This window comes from Protopterus annectens, chromosome 1.part1 (assembly GCF_019279795.1).
Source record: "Protopterus annectens isolate FY-2018-M chromosome 1.part1, PAN1.0, whole genome shotgun sequence".
NCBI lineage: Eukaryota > Metazoa > Chordata > Ceratodontiformes > Protopteridae > Protopterus > Protopterus annectens.
In genome coordinates, this window is record NC_056726.1 from 454681231 (window position 1) to 454707329 (window position 26099).

The following is a 26099-nucleotide window of genomic DNA, read 5'->3' on the forward strand; positions in this document are numbered from 1 at the left end:
AAAAGAGGTAATTATCACCAATATGAATTTCAAATGACTCACTGGGGGTGGGGGTGGGGTGGGGTGCGAAACTTAGAAAATAAAGAGTGATTACCATAAAAATACAGTGAATCTCAAAACTCACTGTAATGCCATTAGAACATTTCTGCAAGGGATGAGTCACACCCCCTCCTGCATCTCCAAAATACTACTTATATATACTGTCTCTGAGATCACTTTACCTTGCAGCAAGAGGGGATATTCTGAGGTACCGCAACCTCACGTTTGGGAATATTCTGCGGTACTACAACCTCATGGTTAGTATATATATATATATATATATATATATATATATATATATATATATATATATATTCTTCTTCTCCTCTCATTTTTGTATCTGTTACTAGGATAAAACTGCAGTCCCTAGAATTCAAACAGGAATCCATATCAAACAAAGAATACAACAGCAGTTCTTATCGCCAGAAAGCAACGGAGCATAAAAACATACTTAATAAAAGTTATTAATAACATGAAAATCCCCGACAAAGGAGTAGAAAATGCATTTTGATTCTGTAAAAAAAAAAAATGATTTTAGTCTTGCAAGGAAAACCATTAGGCTAGGCTGTTTAAGTAAATGAGACATGGATATTGTTTCAAACTCTAAATTCATCTGAGGAGAATGAATGTCCAGTGCATGTAGAGGACGACTAACGTGAGCTCAATATAAAAGGTGAAGCAGAAAATGTTATGATTGAGTTAATTTCCTAGGGAATGATAATAGTTTGTATTGCTGCAGCTAAAGTTAGGGGTGTCAGTTAGCTGTATGATCTTGAGGGAGCTAGCATTTTCTAAGGAGCAGCATTAGAGCTCTCTGAGAAGAGATGCAGACTGTTCTACATATTTTATTTAGAGCCATCTCAAGTAAGTTAGCATTAGTTGCACAAGTAGCACCTGTAAGAGGTAGCCTGAATTAAAGTGCTGGATTAAGTATATCCTGGTGGATTAAATATAGAGGGGAGTGGTTAGCATAACGGCTAAGGTGTTCACCTCACAGCCACAAGGGACAGAGTTTGATTCTCACCTTTAAAGGAAATTGACTAGGCTTAAAATGACCCAAAAGAGCAGTGTGTCTGCTACTTATCTATGAACCTATGAACCTTACCAAATAAAAATCCTTTCTTCTCTGGTGAGGAAAGCACCAAAACTGGAAAAGGCTTTTAGTGTATAAGTTTTATCAATTATAATTATAACTTTAGTATATCAGTTTTATCAATTATCATGATACCATCCTCAGTAAGTTTGATTGAGTGGGCCATCTACATTCCCAAAACAATAAAATCGGCATATGTTATTTGAGACTACCAGTAGGGGAAGAAACATTTAATAATTAGAATATTAGACTAGTATTACCCTGAGCATAGGCCTTGTGAACATTAGACTAGGAGAAATATATATAACAAATGCAAACTTGGTGTGCTTCACTTAGATCTATATAACTTTTTCAATCAAAACTTTGTGATAAAGATATAAAGTGAAAAAATATTGTACTCTAATGCCTATTAAAAAGAGAAGATCACCATAAACTCATCTCATGATCTACAGTTTATGTCATGCAGTTGTTAGAACAACTCTCATGGAAACAATAACACATGTAGCTATGCAACATTGCACATACTCACAGGGTGCAGCCCCATTCACGATGTCATACAAATGAACCGTTGTATGCATTTTAGTGTACAACCTGACCAGTGGTTTGATTCTTGTGGACTCCATGAGCAGGCATATCAACAAATTCTTCTTGTCAAAAATGTGTGGTTACTCCGATGTAAGTAGGAAGGGAAATTTCCATGCACAGTGAGACACTTGCACTCCCAGCTAAATATAACTAGCTATTAGAAGGCAGCATCTCTGAATAGGACTTTTTTTATTGAAGACTCCTCTCCATAAAAGATGCAGCAAGGAAGATTTGGAAAAATCACCTTCCCAACTTGTATCAAAAAATCATAATGCTATGTAGAATGAGTGGATGGTAGTTAAGGACAGCGGCCATCAAAAAGGTAGTGTTTTTTCTGATCAGCTTTCAGTGGCCAAAATGTATATTCTAGAAAGGATACTTTAATGATGTCATCAGCATCAAGGTGCTACTTTGACACCAAAATCAGGTGACTGACTAGACTTCAGTGTTTAATGGCTCTTTTTAACTCTTTTATCAAGTCAACATGTGGTTCTTTACTTGTAAATACACTTTGCAATTCCTGATCTTAAGTGCAGCTGTAGATCTCTACAATTAACTAGGTTTACTGCACATGGCTGCATGAAAAATACATGCTGTTTTGCTACTTATATTATTTGTGACTCATATTATTACTTCTAAACACCAGTCCCCAAAGTAGGAGCAGGGTGATCAGTTTCAGATTTGAAATCCCAGTATTTTTTTGTTACAAGTGAGCTAGCAGCATCTTAACACCAGTAATGTTTATAACCTTTTCTCACTGGTTTACTCACTTGGTAATGAGGTACAGTCTGAACTTACAAATATTTCAAATCCTGACCCATAACCTGCCATGAACCCTAGGTCAAGATAAATGAGTTACATAAAACATGAAAGTCTAACATGAAAGTGGCTGTAGGCTTGTAACTACAGGGATGTGTTATATGCAGGTGCATTTTGCATTGTGTAGTTACAGTCAACAAGACTGGCAAAAAAGCTTAAATTTCAAGTCAGATATAATGCCATGAAAATCCCATGCAATGCTTATGGCTGCTAACTTGAACAAAAAGGTTTTATCTCAAACTTAGAACAGATTGAGTGTTTTAGTAAGATACACAAATGAAAGATAATGTCTGGGATTCAAAAACCTGTAAGACAAATCACAGACCTCTTTTGGGTTGGTTTACTCAATACGATAAAGGTGTCTGATTCACAGACTGGTTTAGCATCACTGTGGTAAGAAGTCCGGTTTGTAGCACTAAACTGGTCTCATCAACAAAAATTTCATTTAAATGTGGCAGGCCAGGGGCACAGCTAATGTTCATTGGCTATTTCTAGTTCTCCGGAACATTATGCTAAGATCTTAACAGTGTGGTAGACAGATTCAATTAGCAGCAATATTTTGCTATTTATTTGGGAAGTGAAGGAAAAAAAGTGTATGCTGTCATTTGACAGTGTATACCAATTTAGTTCTAAGGCAGGAGTGCAGCTGCTAGCCTTGTCAGAAGAAAATGCCGCAAAGTTCACGTGCTCAAGCGTGTGTATGTGTGTGTGTGTGTGTTTAGGGGCATTAGTCATTAGTGTAGCTATATGGATATGTATGTATGCTTGCGTGTGGGAGGAGCTGTGCAATGGCATTGCGAGAGTTGGTAGGAGGAACAGTAATACAGTTGCCTCTAATTACACAGTGTTCGATTCAGAGACATGCTAATGAATACTAGGGAACTGCTGCTCCATGTAATTGAAACACACAATACCATTTTCCTGCTATTGGGCACTGCAGCATTGCTCACAGTGCGCTGGTGACTATATGCCAGTTACAGCCTAAGCCATTAAAATAGTAAATTAATAGTCCAAAATATTCTAGTATATTATTAAGCCCTTTAAACAAAATTAAGAACAATATAACAACTGCAGCATTGAAAGTAAACCCAGTTCTTGGAATATATACCTTAAAACTAGGCATTTCATTTGGATTAACCTACAGAAATAGATAATTCCAACTTTCTCTGCTAATTCTCTTAATTAATAATCTAATAATTCCTATTATCTACCACTATCATTCTAACCCTCACCCTGGGCCTATGCACACTATGGAGATTATTTTGTTTCAATATTCTGTTACATCCTGAACCTGCCTGATTGGACCCCCCCCCCCCCATCTCGTCTATCCAGCTGCTCCATTTTTTTACTTTGCATTGTTTCTACACTGGTCCACTTTGGTTTACTTTGTGCCTGTTTTGCTTTAAGAGTTACCATGCATAAATCCAGCTGCCAAGTAATTTTCTGTACTATAAATAACAGCCTGAATTAATCATACAAAAGCAAATTTTGATTTACTTGGTCTTCTAAGGTCTCCTCATTGTATGCTCAGCAGATACATAAAGCTACCTGATATCATCTCATTGCATAAAACATACAAAATTGAAAATATAATATAGTTCTGGACTGATTTCATTCAACCATGGAACAATGTAAGGCCTCTACTATAAGATAGAGGTTCTGCATGCTTAGGAATGCTACTGTGACACCACATAGTACAAAAAATCTGAATCTTACCACTCATGTTTTTGCCCTATAATTTATTTTATTCTGATGTCACAAAGAAGTGGAGAGTTACAGCAAAGGTACCATGGTCTTAGAGTCTCTTCTGAATATAATATTACTTAATATTATCTTTTCACTCCAGTTTAATTATGCACACTGATAAGAAGATGACAATGGTTTACTGAACATGTTGGCCTTTCTAAAGATGCATAAAGAAGTACCAGGTTTTATTTCTACTTAACAGTAGAATAAAACACAGAAATGTTGAGACATATAACCATAGTGCATTCCGGCACCAAAGTTAAAAAAAAAATCGAAATGTTTTATTGTTAATATTGTAATCAGTTCCATGAGAAGTTTTTGACTGTGAGGACTTTTTTAAATAACTGTAATCATTACTAGTGGAGATAAATATGAAATCACTCCATAGGTCATCTCAAGAGTCATTTATGTCAAACAGTTTGAAACTATACAGCTTTTAAATTAGATCTATATCTGTAAGCAATGAGACACAATGGGACAGACATTATGCTGAGCCAGCTGCTAGCCCTGAGGTGTTAAGAGGTATGATGCCATAGGCAGAGTTCCTTTAACCACTAGAGGTGCAATTATATTGGCATAATGTATGCCCACAGTGTCTTATTTATTACCCTTAAAAAAGCAAATTTAGAAAAAAAAAGACTGCTAAATGTTTACAATTAAATACGTAATTTGTTAAAAATTAGAATTATGCATGGCTGTCCCTGAAATGTAAATTATACTCCTGTCATGTTTCTTAATCGAGAGGAAGGCGCTCCAGCATAGAAAATAGGAAGTGAAAATGTATACAGCTTCAATGGCTAAATTCTTTTCTCATACTACAGAAATGTAAGACGCCATTAGCCATGAGGGATTCTGGGATATGTAGTCATTACCAACTTGACAGATTGAAAAGAATGTGATTAACAAGAGTTCAGCAGGAAGCTCTTATACAATCTATTCTTCATCAATTTGAAATCACTGAGCCCTGTAACAATGGTTAAGAGTTACTTGGTGCAGACAGAAATTCCTGCTCCCTCTGAATGTCCTGTAGCTGTACAAACTACAATCTTATTCTGTTCCTGTAGCCAACAAAAATCCATCTAGGTGAAACTGAACTAGACTCCCTAAATAACTGCAGGTTCTGGACGATACCAAAAAAAATATGAAACTGATCTAATTTCCAGTCAGAAAGAACAAACTAGTTAAAAATAAAATAACACAGTCTTTGCCTGATTAGACTGGAAGCACTTACAGTTTGAAGTGATTTGAACATAAATTAGCAGTTTGCATATAGTACACCATTCAGTTATGGTTTGAAAACAACAGGTGATTTAAAAACAACAGTAAAATCACTTTCAAAATAGCATCTTGCATCCCTCTTAAACCTCTTCCCTTTCTTTATACTTCTGATTTTTTCCTTAAATAAGGATATTTTTTGCAAAATTACCAATACTACATTTTGTACAACAGGTGTTATTGAAAAAATTATGAAACATCAGTTTGTATATTAGGTAAATTAGTGTTAAACACATTAATGTAAGTGCTATTCTGTTCTAAAAAGGTTTTCTGTAACTATACATGTTCAGTAGACTATGTACTTGCCCACACTGAAGGCATGCAAGATTTCATCGGGGGTGGTGGTTCTTTGCTTCCCTATACCATGCCCACATTAACATCAACTTCGCACTGAAAGTAAGTGCAGTATGAGTTTTATGGGGCTTAGTCATTTCACTGTTGGCTAAATGTGAAGTGTGTGTCAAATTTGTGTCTTCTAATTCAACCAATATCAGTTCAGTTGGTGTGTCAAGTGCTACGTGTCCTGAAATATAAGTTATCTTACTTTAATGTGTACAACAGATTGATTAGTAATTCAGGGCACAATCTAGCCATTAGAATATTCGTTTTGTGGTTGGAAAGGAAATGCACAGTCTGGAGTTTTTTACTACTTAGATTGTCAGTGTTTGTAACAGGACTAGTAGATACAGTAAATTTAGGAAAAAAAAAAGGTTTAGAGGGCCAGGGATATTGACAACAAAAGAAGCTGATGGAAGGAAGATCATAGGAATGATATGGATGGGAAGCAGAGAAGGAGTGCACAAGACTGGTAAGTATCAGCCATGAGGGATTCTGGGATATGTAGTCAATATCAACTTGATGTAGAGAAGGAGCGTGCAACACTGAAAGCTGGTAAGTATCAGTGGCAGATGAGGGGAAGGAGAGCTGTAAGAAGCTGCTGGAAGTTACAGAGCAACGGGTTGGTAACGTGCAAAAATTCATTATCACAATGTGTCATATTGGTGCTTATAAACAGGCAATGCACAGCAATATCAGTAACCAGAAATTACATAGATTGGTATAAAAGCAAAGGGTACAAGAGTCGCAAAAGTTAGAAGACTAGTAGAAAACATTGCTGAGGGCCTCATGGTGTTAGACACAAAATTCTCTTATTTGGCAGTTGGCGCTGAGTGTTAAGGCTGTGAGCAACAGTTTCTGTGGTACAGGGTTTGATTCCCAAAGCATTCATTTTCTTACTGTATGACACTGATTAAGTCACTTAATCAGATATTACTGGTGGGTCACCCCTGCAAAAAATAACTGTTTAAGAGGGTCTACCAGATTAACAAATGTGTACTATTATTACTGTTATTGCTAGTAGTATTAGTAGTAACTACTGAAAAAGCAACTTGGAGAATCAGTTTCTGGTTGTATCTTGCAATGGACTAGTGTCCCACCCAGGACTGATAGCATGCCTTCACCTGCTGCTTGCTTGAACTGACTCAGACTGTCTAATGATTCTGAATGAGATAAAGCTTGTATTGGAAATTAGTACATGAGCTCCCCTGTTTGTTTTTTAGGAGAGAGGCAGCTAGGTTTCCTAATTTACAGAAATGAAGTTGGCAGAAGCTACCATGAATAGTAACAGTGCTATAAACGAAGTTAAGTCATAAAGACAATATAGCAATTGGAAATGAGGGAATGAAGACAGAAAGTGAGAACAATTGCAGTTATAAGGTGGGCCATCTGTAATGAGACTCAAAAAGAACAGCTACTGCTGCTGAACTGTTACTTTGTTGCTTTTGGGAGCAGCACATCACATGATGCCAGAGTAAAGCTGGCAAGATTTATCTTTAGGGTTTCAGGCACTGGAATAGGAAAACAGGGTTTATTCTACACACTGGAATACATTGCAAGGGCAGAAAGTAGGCAGGCCGTGCGATTAGATTACTGATTGCAACTTTGCAGCTGCAGAGAACAAGGAAAAGTTAATAAGAACAAACTGATCACCATTTTGTAAAACAGGAAAACACTTTCATTATTCTAAGACTATGGCAAAAACAACTTTGCTCCACTTGTCTATCTTGCCTTTTCACTCTTATTCGGTTTTTGCTTTTGTATATTTATGTAAAAAATACCATTTTGTTGTGGGGAAAAGCATGCCAAAACAGCAGTAAATACACTTTATTTGTATTTGTCTATGACTGTAAAACTGCACTGTCTGCTTTTTAAGCAAGTCAAATCTGATTGTGCTAAAATGAGAAGAATATATGCAATTCAGAGCGGAGCAGACCAATGCCTGTCATCCAGCTACATATACAAGGAAGAGAAGTAATGACTTTTGAAAGCTGTTTTACAATTTCGCAAAAGAGATTTATGATTCTATTGCTTCCACAGTAAGCCACGTGCAGAGAAGCAGTATGTCTGTTTTTGATTTCTCTCTGCATTTTTCTCTTTTACTCTACGCATATTCTTTGGTATTTTTCGCTTTGCATTTGCTCTCGGTTAACTTCCAGAATTTGGCTCCCTCTCAAATTAATGCTTTTAGAACTTTGGCACAACACAACTGACAAAGACTAATAACATTATATCAACTGCCTTAGTTGTTGCGACAAGCCCACAGAGTTAGAAACATAGCAAAACAAAAAGTTGCATCTGTAAGAACAACAAACCTCAGGAAAAAAAATCAGTAAAACTGGTATTAGGTTTGTAACATTCTCCAAATAAGGAGTACACTCATGTGCAAAATTATATACTGTCTAGGACATTACTTCTGGGATTATTTTTACTATCTTTCACTTATTTCAAATATTTCATCTGTAATGATATTTGTTTCACTTAAGGTCATATTTCTTTTAACTAAAGGGAATAAAATAGACATTGCTGATATAATAATGCTGTCTCTCTCCCTCTCTCTGTCCTAGTGACTGACAAGCATTTAGCCAGCAGAAAGGTCACATGGTAATGACATGCACCTTCTACACATGTGCAATGACACAGTTACACTTGGCAATTGCTTTCCTAAATGAGTTTTACGTTTTCATGGCTAACTCGAACAATAAGTGTTGATTAGCATGAGAGGTTAGCGCCAAAGCAGCTGCTTATTTTTAGCACAGAAAAAAGATATAGAGGACAAAGAACATGTGTACTGAGTATACTGCAAAACAAATGGAGGAAAACTAGGCTGAGATCAAATATATAGCTAGCAGTAATACATAATATATTTGTCAAGAAGTACATGAAAAAATGGAATTTGACAGTACAGTGTCTGCATAAATTATTGCTTAAGAGAAACAGAAAAAACACTGTCTGTACAGCATGAAAAACTACTGTAAAGACACTGGATTTTTTTCCTTTAGAAAGTATTTATTGGCCTGTGAAACCTACATGAGACTAGTGACTTGATTTATAAAAGATGACACATGGCTCATGGCAAAAGCCAGTACTAAAATGATGCATTTGGAACTACAAACCAAAACAATACTGAGGTCTCTTGGAGATATAATAAAATAGTAAAACAAGTAATCAAAAGTTTGGGGAGTTTTTTTTTTTTTATTAATGCTTTTGGAGCTGTGCTACCAATTGTTTTGACATTTAGGTTTAGGTTTATAAATTTATAGGCAAAAAATTAGGCTAGCTGTTCTTTTGGGCCATTTTAAGCTTAGTTAGCTTTCCTTAAAAGTAAGAATCAAACCCTGGATCTTGTGTCTATGAGGAAAACTATTTAACCATTATACCAATCCCCAACCTTCACATTTCCCACCTTTATTTACTAAGGAGGATTAAGGCTGTGAGCTGTTAACAAGCTACATCCTGTAATCCAGGGTTTGAATCCTTCAGTCTCATTTTCCTACTCTGATTTTAAGCAAGTCACTTAACTAGACAGTGTTATTAGGCTTTTTTTTAAATGTCTCCCTGTCGATTGGTCTACCACTTGCTATACAAATAAACACATTTAAAAATAAATAAATAAACATAAAAAGTCCTTTACTTTATATGTAACTGATGTGTTCAATTCCAGTGCATTTGCAGAATGATCTTCTCTTTGTTTGTTTGTTTGCTATGTAAGTGAATTTGCCCATACAAGGCCCTTTTCAGCCATAGTGCAAGCAAGTCTGAAAATATGGTGCATTTAATGTATTAGCTATTCAATATTCAGCTTATGGATCAGGCTAAATGAAGAAACCTAACAGTCAGAGTAAATCTGTAGTTAAACAAGAATGCATAAGCCAAATCCAGAGAGAGTAAACTATATGCATGCTTTGTATGTTTTTTTTGGGGGGGGGGGTGTTCTGTTCTTCTGCAAGAAGAGACCCAAAGTATATTCTGTATAGCTCCTCTGACCATCAACATTTCCCTTTCAGCATCTTCCTCAATGCAGCAAAAGATAACCCATCTGTTCTCCCAATCTGGTTAACTTTCTGACTAGGGCAAGAGCCCAAAGACCCTTTTGTTCCCTTACAAAGTAAAAGTCAAGTGCTGAGAGTGAACTGTCATTCATGAGGAGCACCCAAAGCAGCTCCCCCAGTCTAATTTGTCCCTATGCAAACATGAGACTTCCCAAATTCTTGCTATTCTTGGGTAATGCATGCATATGTCCACACTTGTCCAGTGCCCCTCACTTACTAAGCAACACTGTCATCACACTGGCACATAAATACTGTATGATAAACCTCCACAATACTGCTGGGATTGACACTGCAATGATTCAGGTGACCACCCTCCCATCCAAGGTCAGGCAAGCCAACACCCCACCCTGCTCTTCCTGATGCCTGTGCATCTAATCAAACACTGATCATTTGGAGTGTAGTCAGGGCTTTACCCCACAGAGTCAGGTGTCTGAAATACACTTTTGATATGAGGAGGCAGGCCTGAAGACTTTTTTGTGCTTTGAGGGAGGCTCACTTGGCAGAGTTTGAAAACTTATGATTTAAAACAAATTTGAGAAACTATGGATTAAAAATAATGCTGCCTGAGATGGGACATAATAAGTGACTTACTTAGTACTCATGAACTGCTGGGTATGTTTGCTTAGAATACCTGTTTTTCCTGCTAATGGAGTACAAGTGAACATCAGGATCTCCTTACCTTAAATGCCCACATCATTTTTTTAAAATACAAGGATACTTTTCTAGAAAAGCAAAATCTAGATGAGAAAGATATGAAAAGCTGCAAAACTTCAAACAAATTCAGGCAAGTTATTACTATTTAAATCCTGTTTTCTAATAATGAAAGCCATGCTGCCAGCAGTGATGTAAATTAACAATATATACTGGAAAGCAAAACAGCAGTGGGCATGTATTTGAGGAATACAATAAATGAAAGGTGCAGCCACTGCTGTAAATGCTAGAAACTTTTGTTCTTTGCAGGGGATGTGGAACATAAGATGTCAATCGAAATGCATAAACTAAAAGTCAAGCAGCTTATGTTTTATAGAATATTTTGTATTATTGGTGTAATATGCTTGAAAAAGTTGACTATTAGCACAATGAGAACTTACCCAGACAGGAATGGAGTAGGATGAGAGGAAGGAAACTGAGATAAACTGTAAGCTAAAGGAGTGGAGAAATTCCTCAACTGACCGACTGTGGATACAGGTGGACTTAATTAGTGGATGCCTCTTTTTGCAAACTTCATTTAAGTATGGACACATATAGCAAATACAGTTCTAGCTGCTCAATTTTTTTTCTACACAAACATCACTGTATAACTTTGCTTCCACTGCCTAATATTTCTGAATAAATAACCCCAAAGTATTTTACTGAATAACAAATGATACTCCATACTTAAGACTGTGTTGCATCTGTAAGGCACATATATCCATAGTACTGATACTAAAATCATCGGCAGCGGCTTGGATTTCTTTTCTTTTCTCTCTTTTTTTAAGACTGTATTTGCATAACTCTAGGAGCATTATTGCCAAAGTACTACACTGTATCACAAAGCACATGTTACAATTACATTTATTTTATCTGAGGCTGGCAATCATATCTGCAGAGTATGACACGATGTACACTTAACAGTTTTCAAGCTTATATTTTAAATAGAATAAACAAGTCATGCACAAAAACAAATTTAATGCATTCAGGCATTATATTATAAGAATTACATAAACGTATAGTAGCACATCATTACATGCTTCAAACAAAATGTTATTGCAACTTTTTTTTCTAATTAATATGAAGGAAAATGCATGAATGAGTGCATGTAAACTAAACACTTTGTGGATATGAATTATGGGATATAGAAGGACTGAATGCAGCATATACTGATGGGTTTGTGAAAGTTTATGATTTAAAATATAAGTATTTTGTTAACAGTTTCTAATCTAGCATTCATTTGTACTGTATATGTAAGTTTCAGCTTGTCTGAAATGCAAAATTAGAACCAGGGAGTTGTAGCTTTATTTAAGGATCATGTTCTAATGATATAAAATATAGGTTAATGTGAAAACAATGTACTGTGCCTGATTTTCAGGTAATATTTTTATGGCAATATGCAACAAAAATTTTAATTATTAATTTTCTATAAGACTGTGTTTACTTATACATCTAAATTGGTGACAACTTTAGATGTTTTATAAACATGTAGACAAATACTATTAAGCAAATTGTGTAAGAAACCATCTGCTGTACCATTAGGATCTTAAATAAATCATCTGAATATAAAATAATCTTAAGAAATTCCACATTTATTAAATGAGCATGAAACAGTTTTTTTAATGGCTCCTGGAAATGGATCTTACATAACAAAAAAGTTAAGATAAGGGCTCTTCCTTTTATTATGCATGACAGAAGTATGATTTGCAGGAATTCTCCAAAACAAGCAAATGAATTTTAGGCATAATCAAAACAAAGGCGACAAGACATAGGAAGTGTGGTGAACAAACAGCTGTGCTTAAGTGCTGTGGGAAACCAGCCATTTGTTTAAGTAACAGCTGCCTCAAAACACATATACAGTAACAACAAAATAAACAGAGCTTGATCCTGTTTATTTTATACACACAATAGTTATGAACAGCACTGCATGCCTTCAGTTTATTGGCCCTCTTCATTCCTACTTACAAGTGCAAGCTAAACAACGCAGATTCCTTACCAGAGAGCTTGGTTTATATAAGGACTAAGGTTGACATTTGCACCATCTGCAGCAGACGGGGAGAGGAATGTTCAGGAAAAAGTGTCCATTGAACATTTTCCTTTGCATTTGTTGCTGTTGTGAAGAACTGATACACTGAAGAACAATGCTGTGGAGTCTGTACTATATATATTATGTGACCAATCGCTATTCAGCCATTAGTAGCACATAATTTACCCGTGACAGGCTTAAGTTTTTGTAAGCGTGTAGCATAAATAGATGCATTTTACTGGATTGGTTAAATTTTGCTTCACCCACTAGTATCAAACAGGGGAATTAATTTTAAAAATGTTATCTCTTACAATTTTAAAATACCACTATTGCATAGTTTCCCTGTTTCACCTTGACGTTAGTGCAGAGGATAAGACTCAACTGGTTTAATGAGCTACTTCCTGTAATCAAAAGTACAAGGTTTGATTACGCTGACCTTTATTTGCCTACTGTGAGACCACGAGCAAGTCACTTAACCAAACAATGCTAATGTGTTGCCCCTTAAAAGGGGCACTTGTGTCCAGTGGGCTTACCCAGTTAACAAATGCATGAAATAAAAAAATAAATAAATATAAATAGGGTATTTTTGCAAATTCTGGGCAACAGAGATGTCCACTGCATGTACTACATGTGTGCATATGTACTAACACGTATGCTATGTATGATAACCTGCAATTGTGCCACTGATACCAAGTGCAGAGTGACTACTCTGACTGTTTTTTAGTTTCATTTTTTTTTAAGTTTAGATACAACTTACAAAAAAATATGCATTTGTTTTAGATTATGGGTTGTTTCATAAATGGAAATAAAGGTATATTTTAAAGATGTACTGCGGTGGTGGTGCTGCGGTAGCGTTGTCGCCTCACAGTAAGACGCTGTCCGGTTCGATTCTCAACTAGAGCGTCTTCTGTGTGGAGACATACGTGAATGGGCGTACCTTCATTGAAGGTTGTGCGGCAGAGCTGGCAACTCGGTACGTAAAAATCAACTGCCAATCATTAGTGGACCGGAGTTCCGCTGTGGCGACCCCTAACCGGGAAAAGCCGAAAGACACAACAACAACTTGCATGAAGTTGTTACCATGGTCTTAATGGTGACAGGTTTGTATAATTTTCACTTTCTACTGAGCAGATCTTCCTGCAGTGGTAACACTAATTTACCATTATCAAAAATAATTCATTTAGTCAATTATTACAGATTTACAGCTATTTTTTGAACGACTGAGTAATGTGGCCAGTCTCATTTAAGTGCACTACACAGGGTTAATGCAGTACAGTGTTACAGTTTATGCAATTTTGACTATATAACTGCTATGTCCATATGTGCCATAATGTGTATGTGTGTGACACTTTGTGTTGTTTTTACTGTACAGCTATATTTGTGTGCATGTATGTGTGTGAGAAGGCCATACTTTATGGTATTGTGACTGTGCAGCTGCTGTGTGTGCACGTCTGTGTGCGCATGTACATGTGTGTATATTTTGGGAAGGATTAACTTGTCATAGAAATGTTAAGCCATTATATCTGTCTTGGTATTATCTTTATTTATTTATTTTAAATAAAAAATAAATAAATTAACTCTAATTATAGAAATGTTAAGTCATCATATCTGACTTGGTATTCTCTTTATGCATGCTACCAGGACAGACACACCAACTGACAGGTATCAATAAAAACGCTTGGGACACTTCTGTTTTGCAATTAATGGGAAATATTTTACAAGGAACTGCACAACTTTCAAGCTCATTGGTAGCTGCATATTTGTGATAATTTTTGTACCACTATGACATGAAGGGATGCATTTTTTTATTTATAAAGACAAATTTCAGTCCAGAAAGGCAATCAGCATGACAAATACCCCCCCCCCAAGTCCTTGGGTGCCAAAAGCATAATATCAACATAGAGTAGAAACTTCTAGCTCACATAACTACATTACATGGCCCTAAAAAACAAAACAAAACAAAAACAAATGTTAACAGTATGAAACCCTGTTTACTTGTGAGGCCTATCAATACCTATCAGAGCTCTGTACGGTAACTGCAGAAAATGCTGTGATTTAAAAAAATAGACACGATTTTGACTAAAACAGAGCTGCTATGCAACATTTATATAATATCTGTACTGTCACCTGGCATATGCTTTACAAGACTGCAGACCCCTACAATGAGCACACTTCAGCCAAAACATTACTGGACGTGTACTCCACTGCAGGATACTTTACAACTTTGGGTCAGTGCAGGTACCTATTTCATAACCACAGGACTGGTCCAAGAGCAAGTAGCACTCATCTCCAGATCATGCAAGAAGGGACAAAGGTAGCAGGTTTGAGGAATCACTGAGCTGGAGAGCTGAAAATTAATAAAATGTTTATAGCACTTAGGTACAAAGACAGCAGGTGGACAGTGTTGCTAAGTAACCATAAATGGCTTCTCACTCTTTACTGTAAAGGTCATTATATGGCCTAATGTTCATTGAGTATGTGACTCTTGACAATATAGCTTTAATACATCAAATTAGCTAACCTAATGAACCATCCAGTTCAGCAGATGACTATGATCTAATTATCTGTCATATAACCCCCCCCCCCCCCACACACACACACACACAAGGTACCATATTTGATTTTGTTGTCCATAACCTTTCACTTTATCTCCCAACCTGGAAAGTTTGCTTTTTTGTGTTTTCTTTGGTAATGCGCATGTGAAAAGTAGCAGTGATAAGACCATTAAGGAGCTTAGTCCAAATTTCTAATTGCCCCAAAGCACTGTATGGTTAAGCAGTTTGTTCATAATTGTACAGTAGGTAAGTGCAGGCTGAGGGAATCAAACCCTGTACCAGAGGAAGTAGCTCATTAACAGATCATAGCCTTAAACCTCTGTTCCAACTGCCAGACTCTAAGGTTTGAATTCTACACCTTTAACACTGAAAGGAGGAGCCTTAACCTCTATGTTAACTGATGACATTGCCAATTCTTTAATAGTACTGCCATTTCAACATGTGCAAACATCTTACATGAGTACAGATGATTTTAAAAAGGCACCCTATCAGATAAGCCCTATTTACACTTGATCTCCATCATTGTTTACATCTTTCTTGAGACACGATCTTGCCCTCCCATCTTACAAAAAAAAAATGTAGTTTTCTTTTGCATGGTCCGAGGCTGTGTGTCTGAACATGAATGTTATGGTATCAGTCTTTTTTTCCCAACCTTTTGCTGTCAATCCTTTCAGTGTCAATCTAATGAAGTTTCTATTAACATCAGTGGATTCATTTAGCTATGTATCTACATAAATATATATATATACACACACACACACACACACACACACACACACACACACACACACACACACACACACACTCACACACACTCAACACACACATTTTATATATGGATATATATATATATATATATATGTGTGTGTGTGTGTGTATATATATATGGGTGTGTGTGACTGTGTGTGTGTATATATATATATATATATATATATATATATATATATATATATATACATATGTGTATGTGTGTGTGTGTGTGTGTGTGTGTGTGTGTGTGTGTGTGTGTGTGTGTGTGTGTGTGTGTATATATATATATATGTGTGTGTGAGTGTGTGTGTGTATATATATATATATATATATATATATATATATATGCGGAGACTGAATACTCAGAAGACCATACACTTTTTTTGCTGTTTTTCTACCTACCAGCTTTTTGTGCAAGACTGCAGTACAGCAGGGTGTAGGAATTTGCCCTTACCCTGCTGTAGTGTTATCCGGGGGTGCGTGTTGTTATTCATATTTTGCATATTTGATCTTTTTAGATCAAACTTTTCTGAGCTGATACACTTGCATATAAGTAAGGGGTGTCACAAGGTTTACACATACCTGCCCCCTGGAACAAACACTTTTCAGTATTGTCACCCACATGATCAGTGAGAATATCTTTTGATGAGCCTGGGTCATCCAGTCTGCTACTGAAAGATTTTGTTTCAGTTTTTTTGCAAGGGACCCAAGTAAATTTGATCATCTTCAATCTGAAAATAGAAGTTTTTAGTCCACTACAATTAAGAGGATTCACACATTTATTAAGTACTTTTTAGGGCTTTTTATAAATACTCTTGTTTTGTGACTGACATCCAAATGTGCTTACAAAATACTGCGGGTTACCTACATTTTTTTCAGTAGAAGCAAATAGGCAAACTAAACTGCTGTTTTCAACCCAGCCACTCAAAATCCTAAAAAATAAATTGGTATTTAATTTTGTTTTGTTGTATATCAAGGTGAGTCTTTCAGTTAAACTGAATATTTCAAATGTGTTTAATAACTATATACTGTTTTAAACTTTTGCAAGGAATACCTTACTAACAAGGTTTCCATTTTAACCTATGAAAAATGAAACAAAGGACACCAGATGGCAGGCACAGTTAACTTCTGTTCCTTTCTATTCTTACAGAGAGGAGCTACCAAACTCTGATAAAACACAGCTTTGGATGCCTTCTTTCATAATTATCTGATAGCATAGTGACTGATGAGCTCCAAAACAGTTTCTGTTCCAAAGACATGCTTTGCAACAACTCAACAATCCCTGGGTTGCTAAGGGTGACCATAGCCCTGGCATTCAGTTTCAATAGCAAACATGTACCAAGACAAATGAGTCTGAGGGCCTTAGTCCTCCCTGAATCCCTGTGACCCCTGTGAAACGCCATGAAAATAAATAAAACTCGAGACAATGAATGACTTAAACTAAAGGCAAAAAAAGTGATTGTTTAGCAATAGAAGAAAGCATACCACACAACACAACTGTGCAGCTCTGTATACTATATGAAAATAAAAATAAATTACCAAGCAATGAAGTTTATTACATTATGACATCATTTCCTGAAATGAAACAGAAACGACAAGAGTCATATGGTACATGGCAAATTTCATTCTAAACAATCTGCAGATGTTTTCTTCAAGCTAGTAGCAGCCTACTGGACTGAAACAATATGGGAATGTCCAAACAGGAATACATGACACACACTGGCAAAATATACATTTTTATGTTCCAGTTATCAGAGCAGTCTATTATAACATCGGCAGACTGTTCTCCTGGTAGTGAAAACATCCGTTACTAGGATAACATTACCAAAGACTGTGTATAACACAGTTAGCTATTAGTTCGGCAGCTCAGAGGCCTTGTGTGTTATATCAGGCCTAATGATAATTTTCATCACTACAGTGTCTCCATGGAGACACATGTGGAATTGTACAAATGACCAACATTTGTCTTAATTTAAGCTCCTGTAAATTGTTTCAATGATTTTCCTTATACCGGAATACAAAAATTCTGCAGACCTGACATCATTTCAGTCTCTGTTTAGATTAGGTTTGTACTCACTCAGGAGGAGGAAAAAAAAAGACAGAGAAACACTTAAATCCTACAGAAAAAAGAAAACATTTTTTTTCCTGCACTTGGGCCTCAAGCATGTACCTCATGGTGCTATTTGTAGCAGTAAAAGAATGAAATGAAAGACCAAAAGGAAAAGAAAAAGTATTGCATATGATTTCCTTTATGACTATGTTGAAATATGTTTATAGGCTTACTTCGGTAGCTTTTCATTCTGAAGGAGTGAGTATTTATTGCAGTCACTAACAAGAACCTTTAGTTGAAAACTGATGTGACCATTAAGAGGTCTCTTTTTGTTTGAGCATTTCCTGTTTTCATTCCATGATCAAATATGTTCTTTGCAGGGCAAACATGGGAACACTTGAAGGAGAAAAGCAGAGATCTGTGAAAGCTTAATTGAGTGGACTAAGGACTCCTTAGTATGAAGGATAAGCATTCCCCTGAATAAACTTGGAACTAGAATCAGATTTCCTTCCATTCTTTTGTTTTCCTGTCTGTGAAGTCCAACATAGTTATGATTATCTTTCTTGATACTACTGTCTTTACGTACCATTAAAAGAGTACAATGCCTGAAGAACTCAGGGGGGGAAAGTAACACCAGTTATTTGGCTGACTACCTTACAGTCAAGTTCATTATTTTATATATTAATATTTTTGCATCAAATAAACATGATTTTTTGCTTTCCAAAGAGGAACACTAACATAAAACAATGCACGCGCGTATGTGTGTGTGTGTGTGCGCACGTGCGCGCGCGTGTGTGTGTGTGCGTGTGTGCGTGTGTGTGTGTGTGTGTGTGTGTGTGTGTGTGTGTGTGTGTGTGCGTGCATGTGCGTGCATGTGCGTGTGTGTGTGTGTGTGTGTGTGTGTGCCAGTGAGTTTCCATGACTCTCTGTGTTCATATGTGTGGGTCTGTGAGCTTTGTTCAGCTTGTGTGTGTGTGTGTGTGTGTGTGTGTGTGTGTGTGTGTGTGTGTGTGTGTGTGTGTGTGTGCATGCATGCGCATGTGTGTTTGTGAGAGAGGGTGGGGGCACTTTGTAGCTCGGAATTCTATGAAACTGTAAAAATGGTACTGGAGGTTAATGATTTTTTTCATACTATACTGAAACTAACAGCCAACAATTGTTAGGACTGGCCCCTTTGTTGTTTTAGGTCCTTTTGAGGTATTCAGAATAGGTGACAATAGCTTGGGGTTGAGAACATATGTAGAAAGACCCCTGTGGCTCATGGAAAAGTTGCTCCATGCTGGTTGGGTGTTTGAAAAAATAAAACCAGTTCTCTTTTATGTGTCCTCTGTTGATGAATGCATGAATGTCAAAATGCTGCAATGCCCCATTCAGTAGCAAAGCATTTGCAGGCTTGTCTATAAGAACACATCCTGAGATGTAAAATACATTTGCCTAACAAATTAAAAAGATGGGGTAATTCAATTAGTTCTTTTTTTATCTAGAAAGGGGTACATTTAAATGAGGGGATTATTGTAATACAAGAACAGGTCGTACTATACAAAGAAGGGATAAAAGCCCTTTAACCAATGACCAGTAAATGGGTAATAGTAAAGGAAAGTATGCTAAATCTGACTAGAGACTAGCATTCAGGAGTTTGTTAAGCAACCTACAAAATGACATGATGAGTTTTTAGCATACAAAATCTGTCAACTTTTGATTAGACCTAGCAGCAATCCTGTGGTTTCTTCAGTGATGAGAGAAAGATGGAAAGACAGGGAGAGTGAGAAGGAAAGGGAAATATGGGGGGATTCAGAAGAAGAAAGAGAGGAGAGGGAGATGGAGGAGACAGACAGAAAGAGGGAGAAGAAGAGAAAGAGTCAGAGGAGAAAGTTGGAAGGAAGGATGAAAAGAAAGACAGAAGAGAAAACAGACCGAGGGGAAGGATTAGAGAAGGGAAACTCCATTTCAAACTGTGATACCATTAAGAGAAAAGTGTACTTTAAATGCATGGATCTGAGAACACTGTAGCTTGTTTGAAGTTGTAAATGTATTTAATGTTAGGAAAGGAGGAATGCCTTAAGACCGATGTGGTGCAATGGAAAACTGAAAGTTACAAAAGTGAAAAAAAATGTGTGTGTGCGCGCGCGCACATATACACTCATATGCATTTTTGTGTGCAGTCATTCATGCATGTAAAGCTATTCTGACATGAACTTAGCATTTTCTATATATCTGTCTGAAGCGATGGATGATTTTACTAGACTTTCTGTGCTACGTACCCTCTCCATACCCATCAGCTACAGTGGAAAAAGCTTCCCTTGCACTCCATTCCGTTCCAAATTAAAAACATTTTACAGGTTGCCGAATCTCCAGCAGAGGTGATGTAGCAAAGAACAGCTGTGAAGTAATTTTGAAAATGAAGAGAATAATAAGCACATGGCAAGGTTCAGGGCGTTCCTGTTGAAGCTTCAGTGCTCTTGAATAGATAAAAGTGATTAAATGCTCCTGATTATCCCTGACCAATATGTAATGGATTTACAGCCCTTTCAATTAGTAAGTACTTGCTTAGGACTCATTATTTTGTCTTTGGTTAAGTAACCAGCCTGAAGACTCATGTTCTGTCTAATTCCTTTGAGCAAAGTGGGTACAGGGCACATGACCTCTGGATAGGCTATAGCTGGGAGGCAAGAATACCCACTGCTCTGATGGAGGTACTAACTATGTGTGCTAATCCGGACCCCCAATCCATGATCAATACACAGTCATTTACTAATAACGTCCTTACAACAAAGTGACAGTTTAGAAATGTTGCTGTATCCCCCCCCCCCCCACCAAGTTTAGTTGATCCACAGCCGATGCAGTTCAGTGGCTACGACCATTAATAAAAAAAGCAGCTTGTTCCTAAATCATGACACTGTAACTAATTTCTAGCAGCATTTAAATGTTTAACCCCATGTATGACACAAGCACATTGTGCCAGATAATTTAAAGCTAGATTTTGGTCAAGTATACAACTCCAGAACAGAAGGCATTAAATGACACATTAACATAGTTATTTGATTCAGTTGTCTAAGACTTCTGGTTAGGGACAAATGGCTAAAAAAAGGCACTTCTGGGAAAAAAAATCTAAATTCTGAAGCAGAACAAGGTAACATTGAAAAGAACTAAAGAGAGAGGGAAGAAGGCTACGTGTGTGCGCGTGCGCAGGTGTGTGTGTGTGTGTGTGTGTGTGTGTGTGTGTGTGTGTGTGTGTGTGTGTGTGTGTAAGAATGAGCGCAAGAGAGACAGAGAGACCAAGGCTGTTTTCCTGAAAGTGTTGCTTTTTCACATAGTTAATCCCTTTTCCCCAGAAGTGACTATGTCTAGCTTTTAAGATAATGGACTTGAAGAACAGCTGAAAAAGCACCTTTAATCTCTGTCTTACAGAAGCGAAGCACTGCCAAACTATATGCTTCCTCATACCACAGACGGAAGCAGAGTACAGCATACAAGTGCATACCAAAATACATTACTTCATGCTTTTCTTTCAGCATTAATACCTCAACAATATATCTCAAAACACAGGGTTCATATCGTACTGTGAGTACAGTGCTAGATGTTTAGATCCAGAGTAAAAATGCATAAATATAACAACAAAATAAAAACTAAAGCCTTGATAGTCTTTTAGAATGAATTTAAACATTTGAATTATTTCAGGCAGTGAGCCAACCCTCACACATTTTTAAGATTCATACATTTTCACAGCTGAAAAAGCTTGTTTTTTTGCACACTGTGACTGACTATTGAACTTTGATATACAACACATAATCAAACAACACAATTCTGTTGTGAAGCCTCTGAAAGTGCTAGGCTTCCAATGCACCAAAATGAAAAGTACCAGGAAAAGACGGAGAGAGATAGAGGCACACAATCACACACAACAGTACACATGGACCACAAGAGTCAAGTACAATGACCTAAGGGAAAGCAGGACAGGACACGGCAGTTTGCAATGGGCTCAGAAATGTGAAGTTAGGACAGAAAGATAATTTCTGAGGCTGGATTTGAAAATAGTAGGAAATGCACATGTGCTGTTGTCTGAAGAAGGTGATGCTAATAACATGCAGTACTGGAGGAAAGACAATGCTACATGAAAAACAGAAGTCAAGAGTATAGAAAAAGGGGGGGGGACTGTAACAGTATGAAAATACCGAGGGTGGAGGTGTGCATCATATGTAAAAACATGGTGCTTGGGCATGCTTTTTAAGATGAGTTCATGTGTTTCAGAATGTAAAAAAAGGACAAACTATCACTGTGCACAGACAGTAACTTAGAAGTGTATATTGAGAAGCAAATAGCATACCTATGTTGTGCTTGAGCAAGTGAAATAGGAAATGAATTAACAGATAAGCTTTGTGTTAGATGCTGAGATGAGTGCATTTATGCATAAGTACCACAGTTAAAGATAGGTAATGCACATTATTTTTACTCAAAAGGTACTTTAAAAAATGTTGTTGAAAAGATGGAGAGGGCATGTTTTCAGCTGTGGGTTCAAACCTCACTCAACAACAGTTGGTTAATGAAACTGTATAATAGAGGGGTTCTGCAGAGAAGGGAAAAAACTGGAAGTGTTTGCTCACAACAGAAACTATTTTGTTTACTATATACAAAATTAAACATCAAACACTCAACACTTACTGTGAGGTGCTGGAAGAGCCATGCCCGCATAATATTTGTTGCAACTTTAGGGAAAATGCCTCTTTTTTTCTGACGTTTTTTGTCCTTGTCTGGGTCATCATCATCACCTGTACCGGGTGAGGCCACACTGTTGTCCAATACATCCCCTGTAAAACCACAAAGGAAAGGGGGAAATAAGAATGTGACCGTATGAGGTTACTAACTAGAAGTGTCCTAATGAAGTTATATTTTGATTTCCTGTAACACCAAGCTTGTAAAAACTCCTCATTAAATTTAACTGCAAATATGAATGTGTAAAAGTGAAGCACAATGTCATCAAATACTGATTTTTATAAGCCTTGCACAAACACGTCATTAATTCAATTATAACTGTGCACTTGACATAACGCAATAGTTCTTTGTCAATTAGATGATACAAAGTGAGAAAGGCTGCCAGTAGAAGAGACTTTCAAAAAGACTACATTTCTATAAATACGCTTGTGCAGAAAGTGTTATACTTTTATCAATGTTGTCTGACAGGCCACAATACTATAACATTGTTCAATACATGTATCAGGCTTCCAGCAGATTTATACCACCCCCCACCCCACCCCCGGCATGCATACCCAAATGCATACAAGCGCACACACATAGCATTTGTATGACATGAAAACTTCTGCTGTTCTGCATCAACGTCTGTCATTACTTTATTGAAAAAAAGAAAAAGGGTGCACATCAAGGCAGGATACTCACTTAATCAGAACTTTCTTTCACCGTGCTTTCTCATCTGTGCTTTTTCCTGGCATTAATTGTGCATTAGCAAAAACCATTTACTTTTAACAGTCATAGTTATATTTTCTTACCCTGCGGCAAAAATGCCTTGAAAGCCTGCCTTCAGGGCATCTAAATTATGTATCTGAAAAACTCTACTGCCAAGGCAATACAGCACCCCTGGATTCTTAAAATTCATACGTGCATGTCTTTCCGTTTTTGGGGAGGCATCAATCATGTGCACCAATATATGACACATCCCTACATTAATATTTGAACTAATAACTTAAAAAGGGGGAAAGAAGCAAGATCCTGCCTGTGACATAATCAAATGCAAAATAAATGAAGAATACTGGGACAGCACTGAGAGTTTTTGATTGCACTGTTTTCCTTTCACATCATTAGCCCCGAGCCACACGAAAGAGGAAAACAGAGAAGTGTAGAGTTTGTGCTCCCTGCTGCTGAGTAAGAAGTGGAGGTCCTAGAAGGACATCTGGGAATTGCATACAGACTGTGGGTTTTGTAATTTAAGAATAGACATTCATTAGGAGTAAATGCCATAAATCCCATGCTAAGTAAAAACCTTGTTCAGGAAAGCCTAAAACAATAAACTTAGTGATCTGTGTAGCCTGAGCAGAACTACTATATCTTCTTGCAGAATGCTGACAACCAAGTGGTTATGGACCAGAATCCTTCATAGTTATGCAAAATGTTTTTAAAGAAGTCACTTTTAGTTCATTTGCTTAACTATCTTCATTTCAGTTTCTCTTTCTTTCCCCTCTCAGTCTATCCTCAGTGACCAGAAGAACTGAAAAGCTGCTGCAAACAGCTGGGAGATTAATTTTATTGGTGTTTCTATTTTCATTGCAATGTGATACCTTCCATTACATGGACGAGGACCTTTTGCATTAGTAGGTTGACAGTCCACTTTATTACGGCTACCCAGCCCCAAGGCAGAGCAGTTTCCTTCAATCTGCCCTACAATGACCCCTTATCCAGTGGTTATTTCAAAAACACACACACACACACACACACACACACACACACACACACACACACACACACACACACACACACGCATGCACGCACGCACACACGCACGCACGCACGCACGCACGCACGCACACACACACACACACACACACACACACGTTCACTTGACTCAGGAAAAAAACGTACTACCTAATAATAAAAAGGAAGGCTAACTCGCACTACTGCAGAGTGTTATTACATTACAGAAAAGCTGGTGCTATGACTCTTTCTACAATGACCCCTCCTTCCATAACCCCTTCCATTTATGCCAAAGAAAAATTGCTCCAGGGCAAAATGTCCAAAGCTCTAATGGCTTCTGACTGTTCCCTGGCAACTCTGGCATTTTAACCTCTATGGATGTGCCTCCGAAATATGGATACTAGAAATGCCTCATCATATGTTCTTGAGACACAGATGGAGAGGGGGCTATTAGAGGTGGGGCGATGGGCCTGGGGGATCTGAGGTGCTGTAGTGTAGCCTGAGGCAGATTTGGACAGCAGTGCCTGGAGATAAGGAAAATATTCTCTACTTAAAGAGCCAGACAAAAATACGTGAGCACACATGCATTCATGTACGTATGCATGACAGCATTTGTTCATGGAAGAAAGAAATAGTGGAATGAAGGCAGAAACTCTTAACCAAATTATTTCATGTGAAAATTTATAGTGCATTTTTTCAACACTTCCTAAAAATAACGTAATGCCTAGACATTAAGAACAAAGATCATTTAAGATTCGGTCTTCTTTTTTACTATGAGAAATGTAATGTACTTTTTCTTGACTCTAGTGACATAGACATGAAATAATTTTATATTTTAAAATCAAGTATAATTATTAAGGCACAGTCATAATTATTAATAGTGCATATCAGGAATTTGTTAATTTTTAATAAAAGTTACTTTTAAGGAAAGACCTGGCCAATGTTTTAACTTAAAAAAATTATTGAAAAGTATCTGTAGAAATTAACTATACAATTGCTGCTTTTTTACTTCTAAGTATGTAAAAATGCCACTACACATAACATTCAGTTCATCTTGTAATTTTTTTTCAAGAGATCAGTCTGTGGTCAACAGTTGCAGTGGTTTCTTTGTCCTTCAAGTAACATTTACAAACAGCATGTGCTTTCTGATGTTAAAGTGGGGACAGAGTGACCCAGTGCACCTTTAGAATAGTCAAAGGAACACTGGGGGGGGGGGGAGAAGAGCCCATCGGCTTACCTCAGACTTGCCCAGCCCTGAGTACCCCCCCCCCCCCCCCAGGATAATAGCAGAAAGAGAAAAAAGAAGGGATTTTATGCTCCTTTCTCCACAACTTTTCAGGCGGCATAAGCAGCATTTAGCACATTTAGCTCCCAAATGGTCCCAAATGCTGGGAGCTGCAGGGACTCCTCCTTTGTCTTAACCTCCCTATTTACACAGGATTTAGGCAAGCTCTCCACTGAAGAGACCACATGTTCCTAACAGCAAGCATTTCTATTCACACTGCAGCGGGACAGGACTGTAACCATTGCAGTTTCATGCTGACCTAGGATTACGAATTCGGCAACAGTGAGATGGTAACAATATGCTAAAAGAAATTGTGAATGGAAAGTGGTCCCTACCACTTGGGCCAATTATTCATACAGTACCTGCTTCACTTGGTGG

The 26099-nt window shown here is 37.2% G+C and overlaps 1 protein-coding gene across 13 annotated transcripts in view; it reads right to left on the minus strand.

Moving 5' to 3' along the window:
* Positions 1–26099, minus strand: part of MEIS2 (Meis homeobox 2) — a 325597-nt gene that overhangs the window by 168490 nt on the left and 131008 nt on the right. For all 13 annotated transcript variants that reach the window (XM_044075970.1, XM_044075978.1, XM_044075961.1 and 10 more), the window contains one exon: positions 22676–22821. In XM_044075970.1, the coding sequence (XP_043931905.1) occupies positions 22676–22821 (146 nt within the window). The remainder of the gene's footprint in view (positions 1–22675; positions 22822–26099) is intronic.